The sequence below is a fragment of the Protopterus annectens genome, chromosome 3.part0, assembly GCF_019279795.1.
Source record: "Protopterus annectens isolate FY-2018-M chromosome 3.part0, PAN1.0, whole genome shotgun sequence".
In the NCBI taxonomy this organism is placed as follows: Eukaryota; Metazoa; Chordata; order Ceratodontiformes; family Protopteridae; genus Protopterus; species Protopterus annectens.
The window spans coordinates 1,559,990,095-1,560,004,928 of record NC_056731.1 but is presented as its reverse complement, the minus strand read 5'-3'; the positions used below and the strand labels follow the sequence as shown (position 1 = coordinate 1,560,004,928).

The 14,834-nt window shown below is 39.5% G+C and overlaps 1 protein-coding gene across 1 annotated transcript in view; it reads left to right on the top strand.

Annotated features, from left to right (window-relative positions):
- Window positions 1-7,360: 7,360 nt before the first annotated feature.
- The window catches only part of LOC122797119 (vomeronasal type-2 receptor 26-like), a 171,525-nt gene continuing 164,051 nt past the window's right edge, over window positions 7,361-14,834 (top strand). The window contains exon 1 of the mRNA XM_044065915.1: window positions 7,361-7,369. Coding sequence (XP_043921850.1) covers window positions 7,361-7,369 — 9 coding nt within the window. The remainder of the gene's footprint in view (window positions 7,370-14,834) is intronic.

The following is a 14,834-nucleotide window of genomic DNA, read 5'->3' as shown; positions in this document are numbered from 1 at the left end:
TGGGTTACTTGGTTGGGTGTTTTTCACTTGACACCATTCCTGAAAATGTCAGCACCATCCCTGGATGTTTCAAACCCGATATTGCACCTGTGTTAGTGCTGAGTACTTTGATGTTGATGTTGACACTACATGGCTCAGTATCAATGCTCCTGGTGTCACAGACCTCATTGACATTAATATTGTTGATTCTCCTGCCATCAACAGAGATGGTGCTCTTAATACCAAAGCGGGTGCTTGGTTTTCAGTTCAAATCTCAGGTCTGACCTTCATAATCCTGGTTTATTTAGCACTCAGACTTTCAGTATAAGAGCAACTGCTGATAATGAAATTGGCACTGAACCAGGCAATAACTTTGTAGTGGTTTCAGCCAAAAGGTTTATGTTCTATTTCCAGTGCTGACAAGAAGCAGTAGCTGCAGTTTCTCTGGAACATCTCACTATATCTCTCAAATGTCCAGAATTTTGCAGACTGTCTCCGATTTTGCTTAAAGTTTTTGCCCTTTTACATCATAAATATTTGGATTTTATAACAAATCATTGTTAATAAAATGTATTTTGAAGCAAAACCTGTTCTATTACTTTCTTAGGTGAATTAGAGTAGCATTTAAAATTGACCATGTGTTTGGGCCATTGTTCCCTATTATTTTTGATTTTATCCAGAAATTCTTGAACAAAGAAGTCAAGAGGTATGCCTCCCAATAGAACCTTTTCAGAGAGTATCTGTTTCTTTCTTCAAATTTCCCTCTCCAAAAATGTCCTGGAAATCTTTATACTCACCAACGTCTCCCAAAATAATGATGGGGATTACCAATCCCCCCATCTCAGAGATTACTCCATGTTCAGGGAACATTTAAAACTCTTGTAGCAATGGGGCAAGGCCCACTTTCTCAGTATCTACCCAACAGAGGTTGCTACAGCAAGACTGTAAGATTACCAATCAGTCCTCTTGGGTAAAACCTCCTAACATCGACATCTTCAAGGATACCACCAAATTTGCTTAGGAAAAACCCAATATGGTGACCTCAGTCCTTAAAAAGGAAATCACATCCTCTAGTCCCCAAGAAATTGAAACTTTTAGTCTAAGACTCCAAGCCTAATACTTTGGTCTGCATAATACTTCAAAAAGCCTCTGACTTCCCAGAATCCATATATCATTTCCTTAGAAAAGGAATACAGCACAAAGATCAGGCTTGCAAAGTGTGTTCACATATCTGCAAGCTTTCCTGTGCAGGTGCTAAACAATGTTGAGATGCATCAAATAATCACTTTGTTGACAAATAAACTGCAATTCAAACCCACATCTGCATCTATCATGGCAAGCCTCATGATCTTCCTTCTTTCTGATAACATTGATCAGACAGTCAAAACTGTATAATCTGACATGATATGCTATTACAAATATGATTCAATTTGATGGTCTTGGCTATAGGCATCAAAGTGGTCTTAAGGAACGTATCCTTTCTAAGTTTATATATAGCATATCCAAAGAGTAATGTACACCATGAAAATAAAAAAGGAGGACAAGATAATTATGCCCATGAGGGAGTAACATTTCATAGTCTTAATATACTCTTTTGAAGGTGCAGTGGAGACAATGCCAGATATGGTTCATCTGAAAATAGACAGGATATTTTGGGTCACATCTAACAAGATTCTTGATATCAAAGTTTGACATCAGTTATTATATGTTCCATTGCTTTGCAGATAAGGCTTGTAAGACGGGAAGGTTTGCAATTACCTCGGTCAGTTGTAAGGCCATCCTTTTTGAGGGGCATCATCACTGATGATGTTTGTTATGTGCAGACTTGAGTTATGCTAAGCTGGTATCGATTGGGCAAGGGTGATGAAGGTGGTCAACTCAGTAAAAATATTATATTGGTGAGAGTTATGGTTAATGGATTGATGGGAAAGAGAATAAGAGTGAAAATGGAAATGAAGTAAGGCCGACTGTTGAATGTGAGTATGTTTGTTCTGGTGATGAAAGTAGTAATAGAAAAGTGTTTCATTTGAATGGATGAAGCAAGATGGGAAGTAAAGGAGAGTGTGAGACCTTTGATGATGCCATATGCAGATGAGTTGGTGAAGACTGTAAAAAAACAAAGTGCTTAATAAAGGATTGTTCTGGTGGCAGAAAGTCAGGAATGGAAAGTAAAATTAATCTTAAAGGCAGTATATCAAAGGTTTTGGGGATGTAGTGAAGATAAGGGACATAAGTGAGATAAACATCATAGAATCAGGAAGTAAGTCTAAGTCAGGGGAGAGGCATTTTTTCAGGATATAAGAAAATTAGTGCTGTGGAGGACTTTTCAGATATTGTGTAAAAAGAAGTGCATATGATAAATATGTTAAGTATGCCAGCTTACATGGGAAGATTGCATGCTTTTCAAAAGTTGTTGTTGTTTGTCTTTCAGCTTTTCCCGGTAAGGGGTCGCCACAGCGGAACTCCGGTCCGCTAATGATTGGCAGTAGATTTTTACGAAACGCTGAAGTGCCAGCTTGACGCCTGCATGCTTTTCAAAAGTAATTTTGAGAAATTATTATTGGTAAGTGGCAACTTTTAAACTCTTGGCCTACTCAGTTAGCTTTCATGAAGTGTAGGTCTTGCTGTTAATTTAGTTGACTGTTTTTGAAGATATGACTTGATGCCACTGATAGAAACCATCAATCCATGTCATTTATCCCAACTTTGGCTTCCATTATTGATAAGTTTATCAAGAAAATAGTAATCTCTACATCACTTGATGGATTACAGACTGAATCTCATATCAAACACAAAGAGTAAGAGATGGTAATACCTTATCATCTAGTACACTAGTCACTAGTGGAATTATTTTGGACTGGGTTCTAGGGTCCCTTTTCTTTAAAATCTGCTTCACTGATGTGAAGGCAGATGTACAAGTTTTGTAACTGAGAAAGTTTGCAAATGACTATAATCTGGATACCATGGTTAACGCCACTACAGACTCTTCTTATTCCCCAGGAGGACCTGGATGGAATCAACACTTGCTGTCCCAACTAGGTCCTTAGACTTAATCAAAAATGTGGTACAGCTGCATTTGGAAAGTATATTTATACAACTGATTATCAAATATATGTACTCCTGCTTGAGGTTCATACTTGCATTAAAGATCTAGATCTATTCATTTACAACAAGCAGACCTTTGATCATCAAATATTGTTATAGTAAGGAAATCTTTTCAAATCCCCTGTTATCAAAGGTATATCGTCTAGTACCGTAGATTTCATAGTTCAGCAGTATTCTTCCCTTATTAGGCCAGCCATTGAATATAAAACATATATCATATGTATATGTGTAAATGCATGACCAGACTTCAAAGATATCAGTACTGTTTACCAAGAGAATCAAAGGGCTTGACTTTCTTTTAGTTTTTTCATCTTATATAGACTCTGTTGTGGAGGTGCCTTTAAGGCTCTGAAACATCGTGTCTTACTAGACCTTCTCCTCTCCTGAAATGCTGGTGATGTAAAGTGTTCATGTTACATGGTAACATAAATATTACTTTTTGGAGAGGGAGGATGATTACCCAAATAATTCCATAGTTGTGGAACAAACTTCCCTTTAAAGTATGTGACATTTTGGCCTCTTTTAAATTAAGTATAATGACTGCATAGGTCAACATAAATCAACTCTTGTGGCTAAACTCCCTGGGGTTAATGGTTAGGATCCATATGGTCATTCAGACAGCATAGACAACCATTAGACAAGACATGAACATGTGGCACATGCCTGGCTTTTCTAGCTTTCATCTCCAGCAGTTTGAAACTTTCAATTTTTTTAATCATTATTAAGTTTGCAAGGTGTAAGACACTATACTGGTGCCAATGTGAACAAAGTACATACTTCTCAGCTGTGTAAAATTTCACAACAAATTTAGTATTCTGTATTAAATATGTTATCTGTCCCTCACAAAATGTATAGTTTTCTTGCAAAATCACTGACATTTGAGTATCAGATTTTGTATCATTCAGAAAATGCATACTAATATAGAACATGGTATTCTAGCAGCATTCTCAGTTTATAAGAGCAATATTTAAAAATTGTCCCTATATAGTTTCTTCAGTTTTACCATGCAACTGAACACCCTGTGAAAGTTCACTATTAAATAACAAATGAAGATGCAGTAGCCATCTGAGGCCATCCATTCACTGTCTGGTGCACTTCAGCAACAGAGCTGAGTCAGTGACAATAGCTAGGGAAAAAGATTGCAGCTCTTAACACAACCTTTAGTTACATTAATCTCCACTTTCCACCATTTCTGTTTCCATTTTTTGGATGGGTCTCTGAAAACTTTACTGCATTTGCTTTCGATAATCATCGTGCACAGGCAGTAAATATAATGGAAACTTGCAACATAACAGAAAGTAACAAAAAATCACTATAGCTGGCATTCATGTCTAATTAGCATATAATGTCAGCTTTCTTATGTATGTCAATTATGTCTGTCATGCCCCTACCAGTGCCTGGAGGTGCTACATTCAGTTTATTTTGATTGTCTTGCAATTCCTTCATCCATATTTGTGGAACGACTTCTAAAAAAATTAATAGCTAAACCGGACACCTTTCAGATATCGTTATACTCACTAAAACCTCTAAGTTAAACCTAAATGAACATGTCCGTAAGTGAGGTCAACCCGCCTCCTAGCACAGTTGTCAGATAATTGTTAAATGTTTAATTTGGTCTGGCATCCTTTCTTCCCTTATAAACACAAGTAAGGTATTTTAATTGCCAGTCATCCTACTCAGAAGAATTTCTTATGTGTTCACTAACAAGTGATCTGTGTTTGAATCTCAGAAAGATTACAGTTGCTCATGTGGCTTGTTACTATAATACAAAACTTCATAGATGAAAGATAAACATAGATGTTGATATTTCAGTGTGTCAGAACTTAACTGTCAGAACTGCTGTGCTTAGGTTTTAAATTGCAAGAGCCAGAGCATAGGGTTACATGAGCTTCAAGTTGTCTTACTGCATTTCTTTTTTCTCCAAGTTGTATGTGACCTTAAAGTCACTGTAAATGCAGATGGAGGGGTGGCTAAGAAGTGGAAGAATAACAACAGGGCTCCTTCACTGTAAAAATGATTCTATTTCAGCATTTGGCAATGACAATGTGTGTGTGTGTGTGTGTGTGTGTGTGTGTGTGTGTGTGTGTGTGTGTGTGTGTGTGTGTGTGTGTGTGTGCCCGTGTGTGTGTGTGTGTGTGTGTGTGTGTGTGTGTGTGTGTGTGTGTGTGCGTGTGTGTGTTGTATGTGTGCATGTGCGTGTGTGTGTACATGTGTGCGTGTGTGTGTGTGTGTGTGTGTGTGTGTGTGTGTGTGTGTGTCTGTATGTGTGTGTGTGTGTGTGTGTGTGTGTGTGTGTGTGTGTGTGTGTGTGTCTGTGTGTGCATTTGTTTAGTTTTATACATTCTAGCAGTGATGTTTAGAGTCTTGACTTGGTGAGATGTGATAATTCATATTAAGTTTTTAATCTCATTTTCTTTATTATAGTCCTTCTTGTCCCTCCTGCACTGTAAATCCACATGATCCTTTAAATAAGCATCCTGTAAAGTCTTCTACACTGAGGTCTTTAAAATCTCTAGTGCATAGAAAATATATCTGGGCTTCCTATTGGTTCTTACAAAGCTTTTAACTTTATTTTCTGTTTTATGCTTTGCAAATGCTCTCTGCACTCTTTATATCTTCTAGCCATCTCATTTCCATAATGATAACCAAAAAGTTAACAAGAGTACAGCTTCTGATTTCACTTATGTTTAGTGCCTTAAGTGTAGATGCACAGTGCTGTAAATATATATATATATATAGATCTTATTTTTTGTGTTTAGAAAATTCAAAATGCATTGAATTTTCCTTCTCTCATCTAGTATTTTCCCCATTTGTTAAAAGAAACCTAAATTACTTTCTGTTGTTAAAACACCTTTAATTTCCTATACATTTCTATTTATTATTGATTCCACTATTTCATGGCTATATTTCATATTACTTTTCTAGCAGCATTCTCAGTCCAGGTCAGTTCCTAATATTATTTTTATACATATTAACATGTAAACCTTTTCTTTTACAATCATACAAACTTGCAGAATTTACTTTTTTGATTATTTTTCTTCATTCCTGTAGTCCACTTGCTTATTCTTCAGTCATTTACACTTTGCTAAATCTAAACTGAGGTTGCAACCTTTGTCTTCCACATATATGTTAAACAAGGCAGCTCATAAAAGTTAGCATTTTGATATACATCTCTTCACAACAAATATTGCAGATACTTTTCAGTTAATCTGTGATGCACTGTATTCTGTTTGTCCCAGACAGTACTGTAGGATATGCAGCCAATGTAACAACCCACTCTGGTTGACTTGTTTAGATCTCATAGCCGGCCTTAGCCATAGGCCAACTAGGCGGCTGCCTAGGGCACCACTCTAGCAGGGGCGCTTTTCTAGTATTTATCTGGTGCAGGTAGACCAAGATGGGGGTACCGGGTGGTGTGGGGGGTGCCATGGAGCTCTTTTGCCTAGGGCACCAGTTGACCTAAGGCCAATCCTGTTAGATCTTAACTCTAACTAATGAATAACGGATGTAACTGAATATTTTTCCTTTTATACGCCTCTGTTTTTCTCACTCAGTACTGAATTGCTTGATATAACACAACTTTAACTAGAATCTGAAACCGTGACAATAAGATAGGAGTTGTAAAATAAAAAAAAAACATAAATAAAAATGCTGAATTAAAAAAAAAAGGTCATGGTGAGGGGAAAGAAGGAAAGAAAAAAACTAAAGGAGAAGGAAGAAATATTCAAAGCATACTGCTTTTTCATATTAAAATTCAAAATGTATCTAGAACTGCCAAAACATGTTTACAGATAATATGCTTAAACCTAAAGTGTGATTTCTTTCTGTTTCAGATTCTGCATTATGTAAGAAATGTCCATTTTAAAAACCAGGCAGATGATGAATTTTTCTTTAATGCAAACGGTGACCCTCCTGCTGTTTATGATATCCTATCTTTGTTTGTTGCTGAAGATGAGACATTTGAAAACCAGAAAATAGGGCATTTTGATTCTTCAAAACCTCTGGGAAGTGATATCGTTATCAATGTCAGTGCTATTACATGGAACAGTGACAGTCCAAAGGTTTCACAAGCTTTTCTTTATTTAGACATTATCAGCAAATGTATGTTGTGTTGCAGTAAATATGTGTTTTATGTGCATGGTATGTGTTGTAGTTGAAGTGAATGTTAACTTTTAGTCAACATATTGGGCTGTATTACAACGCTTGACTGAGACTCAGTATTCACATTTTTGACAAAAAAGGTGTTTGGCCTCTGGAAGAGGTATCCTTACGAACTATGACCGGGGTATAACATTGCAAAAATAATGGATTTATAAATTTAATAAACAGTGAAACTGGTAGATACAAATCTTAGACAGCTATCAAGTCCAGGTTAGAAAATGTATCATTCCTTTACTATAAAATAAATAATGAATAAATAAATAAATAAATAAATAAATAAATATGTGGTGAACAGATCTTCAATTTGAGCATACAACAGCTGGATCTCTCTAGGGAGGATGTAGCTCAGCTTGCAAAGTCAGTGCCTTTGAGATTACAAGTGATGAAGTTGTGGGTTCATGCCCCAAAGGTCTTGTATGTTGGCATATCGCTGTGGTCCACTGGATTGCAAATTGGCTATCTAACAAATTCTTAGTTGTGAAAGTAGCTGGTACACTCTCTATATACTCTCTGAATCTGAAATTGTAATAAGTGGAGTGCCACAGGGATCCATGCTATTCCCCCTCCTGTTTGTCATAATTTGACAGACATCCAAGCCAAAATCCCACAACTGTGATTGACCAAGTTTGATAATGACTGCAAACTAGGTACCATTATCCACTGATACTAAACAGATTCAACAAGGGCATATAATATGCACAGTACCTGATGTACTGAAAACATTCCGAAGATATATGCAAAAAGATGCAGCATAGTAGTGTTTGGAAAAAAAGCTGCACCATCTCATATGTTATAAGCAATACTCTTTTTCAGACAGAAATGCTCATAGCAGACCTGGGTAATTATGTGGACAACTCTCTCTCTCTCTCTCTCTCTTATTCAATCATTATGTTTCCACTATAGTCAGAAAATCCTTCTGTCTGGCTCAGGTAATTACCAAAGGAATATCCTCAAGAGCCAAGGAAATCAACCTATCACTGTAATCTTCCTTTATCACACCCATCATCAAATACAATGCCACATTTGGGAAGTACAAATCCAAGCATATCCCTCAAATGGAAAGACACCAAACGTTTGACTAAGAAAATTAAAGGTCTTAAATCCTATAACTGTTCTGAAATATTAGCATGACTTACCTTATACTCAGTAACATTCTGTCAGTTCTGAGGTGACCTGTGCCTAGCATTTTAGGCCATGAAAGACCGAATCCTGTTTTATTACTTATTTTTTCCCTAAAACCAGCACGTGTAGAAACACCTGCACTTGGGACCTAAATCTTCTCCAAAACATAAGCAAGACTCACAGGAGAGAGAGATTCCTAACACAGCATATTCCTAACCCATGGAATAAGTTGCCACTACAGGTCAAATTACTATTTGTCTGTACTTAAGGCTACTGTTGATGGCTGGATGGGTAAAACAAATTTTCACCAGACTTATTTTGTACAGCACTACTTCAGTCTGGGAGGTTACCACTATTAAGTGTTTGTCTTCTTAATATTGTATATGGCTCAGTGAATGTCTCAACTAATAGGAAATGTCCAAAAGATCATTCAAAAAGCATTGATCCAATAATTATGAACACAGAAAAGATTGAAAACCAAAACTAAAAATGAAAAACACTATTTTTTGTGGGGTGAAAGCCCCCCTGCCTCGGCACTCCCCACACACCCACCATACCTTTCAACCTCTTAGAACAAGAAATCTGGACAAATACATAAATAATGGGGGGAACAAAGGTCCAAGGGAGGACAAAGGCCCAAAAATTGGGCAACTTTTAAATATTACTCTTACAAACTTAGAACGTTCATAGGTTCATAGGTTCATAGGTTGGTACTAGGCTATCAGCCCTAAGGCCTATACAAGCCTAGCCATAACAATTCTCTGGCTATTTCTTCCCACAGTATTTACTTCCCTGGACCCCTGTCTAGCTGGGTGACTGACGTGATCGCTGGGGTGAATTTCCTCTCTCCCATCCAATCATCAAGGTTCCTTTTGAAGAGGATCAAAGGGGTGCTCTGCTTGACATGTATGGACCGTCTATTCCAGAGTCTGGGGAGTCTCTGGGTCAGGAACCTATCCCTCCAGCATGTTTTGTCATTGTGATGACAAGGTTTAGATCCCTGGAGCTTGTGTCTCAAGTGTAGCATGTCCAACAGCTCTGGGTTTGACAAAGCCTTGGGTTGCTCTATAACTGAGGTCTTACTGAGAGAGCAAAGACAGATCTAGCAGTAGGTGACATAGGCAGTCACTTATAGCCCTGTGGACTGGGGGGGGGGGCACTCTGGCCAGGAGGCTTAAACAATAATTTTAATAATTAGCAATCAGAAAGGTGAATCAAAGAACGCATGCATGTATACATGGCTCAAAATTTCAAGGAGCCTATGGTTTGAAAATGGCCCGAAGATAGACTTAATCCTGCACTGGCCAGATGCATTTTCTTTGACTGTGGGTTTTAATGCTGTTTCAATGAATTTGAGTTTCAAGGGCAGAGAAATTTATTACTCATGCTGTCTGTTTTCATTGTGAGTCTGTATTGTTTGTTTAGCAAATGGCTATTAGTGTTAGTGCTATTTTATTTCAATATCTGTAATCATTGTAGAAGTAAATAAGAAAACAGTATGGACACTGAAAGGTTTGAATACTGTTTATGGTAACTGGTGAGAAATAGCTAAGTAATGGAACAGTGGAATGGCTGGGGAGGGAATGTTGTGGGGGTATAGGGCGCTGCATGTGCGGCTGCTCAGGGAGGGCCTCAATCTATTACCCTGCCTAGAACCCCATTTTTTTTTTTTTTTTTAACAAAAGTATATATGTTTTAAACTAGTAAGTGTATATGTTTTCTGTTTCCTTCTGCTTCTATCGTTTTTATTATAGGTTCATAGGTTCATAGGTTCATACTAGGCTATCTGCCCTGGGGCAATTATAAGCCTAGCCCGATTCTGTATGGCTTACGCCACCCCTTGATTTCAGTAAACTGTGCCCTTTTTAAGGTTTAGTTTACTGTACCTCTGTCTAATAGTGACACGGGAGTAATCCCAGGGACAAACCTACGATCCCCCATCCACCTATCGAGATTCTTCTTGAAGAGATTCAGTGAGGTGCTCTGCCTCACATGAACTGGAATTCTATTCCAGAGCGAAGGGAGCCTCTGGGTTATGAACCTGTCCCTCCAGCAAGTTCTATTTATTTCTGTGCTGAGGTTCAAGTCCCTCGAGCGTGTGGCTCTAAGGGATTTAGATTTACTGAGGTGGAGCATGTCCATTAATTCTAGATTTGACATAGCTTTGTATGTCAGGCATAGATCGCCTCAAAGTAGGCGGTATGCAACTGAGTAGAGCTGGAGTTTTTTTAACCGAGCAGTATATGGCATCTGTTTGAGACCCTTGATCCTCTTGGTGAGATACTTTTGGGGTCTTTCTAATTGCTGCAGGTGTCGGGTAAGGTACATCCCAAAAGGGCATTGTATTCTATGATGGGCCTGATGAGGGATGAATAAAGGGGCACGATTACCTCTCTTGATCTAGATGTGAAACCCTTCGTGATGAGGTGGGCTATGTAGAAGGTCTTTCTAACCACTTTGGCAATGTGGTTTTCAAAGGAGAGATTGCTATCAACTTGGGTCCCCAGGTCCCTAATAACTTTCTCTGTACTTAATGGGTTTCCGCCTATGTGGTAATTTGTGGGCACATTGTTTTTGCCAAAGGGTATGACTATACATTTTTTGGCATTTAGCTTTAAACCATGGCGCTGGCACCAGTTATCTGTCTCTGTGAGACCTTTCTGAAGGATGTTTGTGTCAGCTGGAGAGTTGATTATGGCGCCCAGTTTGCAGTCGTCTGCAAACTTGGTGAGCCATAGTCCTCCCACGTTTGCCTGTACCTCGGAAAAGTATGAACAAGAGTGGTCCCAGGACAGAACCCTGTGGGACGTCACTTGTGACCGGTTTCGAGTCTGACATGGCTCCAGCAACTCTCACTCTGTGGGTTCTGTCTTTGAGCCAGTTTACGACCCATCTTGTGACATAGGGGTTTATATTTAAGCTGGATAGCTTATCTATGATGCCCGAGTGGGGTATTGTGTCAAATGCCTTTGCAAGGTCCAGATAGGCTGCGTGGACTACCTTCCCTTCATCTATGGCTTTGGTGACTGTTTCGAAGAAGTCAACCAGGTTCAAAAGGCAGGATCTGCCCTTGACAAAGCCGAACTGGGTAGGATCTAGTGTCTGTAGGTGCCCAATGTCTTTGTTTATGAGCTCCATGATGATCCTCTCTATAGCCTTGCAGACTAAGCTAGTCAGGCTTATGGGGCGATAGTTTCCAGGGTCCGTAGAGGCTCCACCTTTGTGGAGTGGGACCACTGTTGCTGTACGCCATTCTGTGGGCACATATCCTGTAGTGAGGCTGAGAATGTATAGCTGTTTTATTTGAGGGATTAGTTCCTCTTGGAGTTCATGTAGGACACAACCTGGGACACCATCTGGTCCCATGGAAGCAGTGTTTTTTGCTTTGGAGAGGGCAGCCTTCACCTGAGCATCAGAGATGTTTGGGAGGCAGTCCTCTGCCGGGATAGATACTTGCTCTTTTGGGGGGGAGGGGGGGGGAGTTTGCACTGAACCTGTCTGCCAGGATATTGGCAATGTCTGTGGGTTCAGTGTATTTTTTGTCGTTTAGAATCAACTCAGAACAAGTCTGGGAGTTGCATCCCAGGTTTCTAACATAACTGAAAAAAGCCTTATGATTGTCTTTGGTGTCCTGTGCAATTGCGAATCAGACCTTTTCTTACACCACCTACCAGAACAAGGATTGCTCACTCTCATCTTATATCAACTCTTCTATATGCTGCGCCTATCTTCACTAACCTCAAAAAAACCAGCCTTAGCAAACTGACAACCTGCTATAATAACATTGCCCGCTTTGCTACTGGTAATCCCTATAGAACTCATCACTGCCTCAACTTACAACTTCTAGGCTGGCCTGAGTTTCAAAACTATCTTTTAATCCATCAACTCTGCATTGCCCATAAAATACTATACCAACCTAATAACACCCCCATACTCTCTCAACTCATAACCCCATATAAAAATCTCAACTCTCTCCGCTCATCCAGCAAACTTCTGACAAGTTCAACAAAGTCTAATAATAATGCTGGTGACTCTCTATTTACCAATGCTATTGGGTCAAAATGGAATTTGTTACCCACTAGCTTAACAAAGATAACTTCATTGCCCCTCTTCAAACAAAACATTAAAAGGCATTTCCAAAATCACTGGCTTTGCTCCTGTCATAAACCTGATTAGTCTATCTCTATTACTACCCAACAAAACCTTCTATTCCCATCCTCATTATTTCCCCTTACCCTTGCGCCTTTCCATATAAATCCAATCAATTCTTTTGTCACTACTTGTTAATTGAGAATTGAACTGTATGGAGTAGTCATAGTAACTAACTCCTGTACTAGTATTTTACACATAAGAGTGTTATCTTTTATTTTTATTTTTATTTTTATATGTTTTTACTTGCTAACTCTATTACTAACTCTTAGACGTTCATTATTATTAGTACTGTTAGTACATTTTATATAACAATTTGTGTGTGTAAACTTTTTTACTTCTTCTTAGAATGTATCTCACTTTGTGGAGCTTTTCTCCCCGGGCCTCTACTGAAAATGGAAATTCTTCCAGCTAGACTAGCCCGGTCAACAAATGTAAAATAAAATAAAAATAAAATAAATTTTTCTCTCGAAGCTGGCCTTGAAGGATTTTATGAGGGATCGTAATTATTTGCTAGTACTGATCAGGGATGCCTTCCCTATTAGGGATTTTGCTCTATCATGTAGTAGCTTCCTCCTTCTGTTGTACAGTTTATTTATGGGAGGGGTCCACCAGACTGGACGCCTGCCTTTGGATGATTGGGTCTTGGTTTTGTTTGGGATAGCATGATCCATGCATTCCTGGAGATGTCCGTAGAATGCGTTTATATAGGATTCTGCAGTTTGGGCCGTAGTTTCCACTGGCCCTGGGGCCTTGAAGGATTCCACTTCGGTTTTGAGAAGTGAGAAGTTCGCTTTTGAGAAGTTTTTCACTGTGGTTTTCTGGGCTGGGGGTGGGGTCAGAATGTGGACATCCAGTGAAATTAATTTATGGTCTGATCTTACCAATGAGGGATATACTTCTGGTGTGGAGCATAGAGTCCCCATGTTGGTAATGATCAGGTCTAGTATGTTGTCCCCTCTTGTGGGAGTGGTGACTAGTTGTTCCATAGCATTTGAGTTTATAATTTCCAGGAACCTTTGGGCTAAGGTGCTGGGGTTTGAGTAGTGCTCCCAGTCAATGTTTGGGTAGTTGAAGTCATCCAATATAATGGTGTTCAGAGAGATCTTCATGTTCTCCAATGTTTTCAGGAAAGCCGAGTGGGATTCCTGACTTTGAGAGGGTGGTCTGTAGGATGCTATAAACTGAAAAGCAGTCTTGCCCACTGTTAGTTGCACATGGATGGTCTCCGATACTTTGTGCAATGCCACTAACCTGGAGGTGTGGATATCCTTGATAAATATGGAAACTCCCCCTCCTTTTGTGGTTCGGCCCGGATTTTGGGGCCGAAAAGCATGATATGAGGTATAGCCTGGTAGTGCTGGGGTGCTATCTTGAGCCTTAAACCAGGTTTCTGTCACTGCACAGATATCGATGTTCTCCATACTGAGGAGAGCTTTGAGTGCATGCATCTTGAGGTTAAGACTTCTGGCGTTTAGCAGCATTACCCTTAGTTTCTTGTTCCTTGTGCTGTCTATAGGGGTGGGTTTGACTTTTGAGCCTTGCCTAAAAAAGGCACTATGGCGGTGGCAAGAGCCTTTGCCAATATCCGAAAGCCCAGTGGTGACAGGTGCAAGCCATCCCTAGCGAAGCAACGTGGCTTGTCGAGCATGTCATCCCAGGCTGACACTGGATCCCCTTTGAATGACACCAAAATTTTAGCCAATTGTTAAAATCGATCATTTTGTCTTTGTACTGTGGCATCATTCTAGGTGAGGGTAAGATGCTGCTCAAGGTCAGGGTCATACCAGCCTGGACTACATGATCAGAGAGCTCCTCTATGTCTCTTTTCATGTAGTTCAGGGAGGTACGTCTCAGGTCATTCACACCAGCATGTACAATGACTGAGTCATATTTGTATTTGCTTTGGAGTGACCTGAGTGCTTGCGTTATGTGGCGGATCCTAGCACCTGACAGGCAGCTCACCGTGACCTTCTCTTTATTCAGCCTGATGAGCGGGACGTCAGTATGTCTGACAATAGAGTCACCTATTACAAGAGTATCAGGTGTGTTATTCAGCCTTAAGGGCTGTGGCTGCTTGGCACACTGACTTTGTGGGATATGTGTTGTGTGTGCTTTGTTTTGAGGTAGCGTTTGCTTGGATGTCTGCTTTGGAGGTCTCTGTTGCTTAGGTAGATTTTTATTTAGAGCCTCCGAGTATGTTTTTGTGTATTTATGTGTTTGGTTCGCTGATGTGGTGGGACTATGTGATACTGGAATTGTGTTGTGTGAGGTTAGCTTCTCCTCCTGACTGGTTACACCAGTTTTGAGATGAGAGA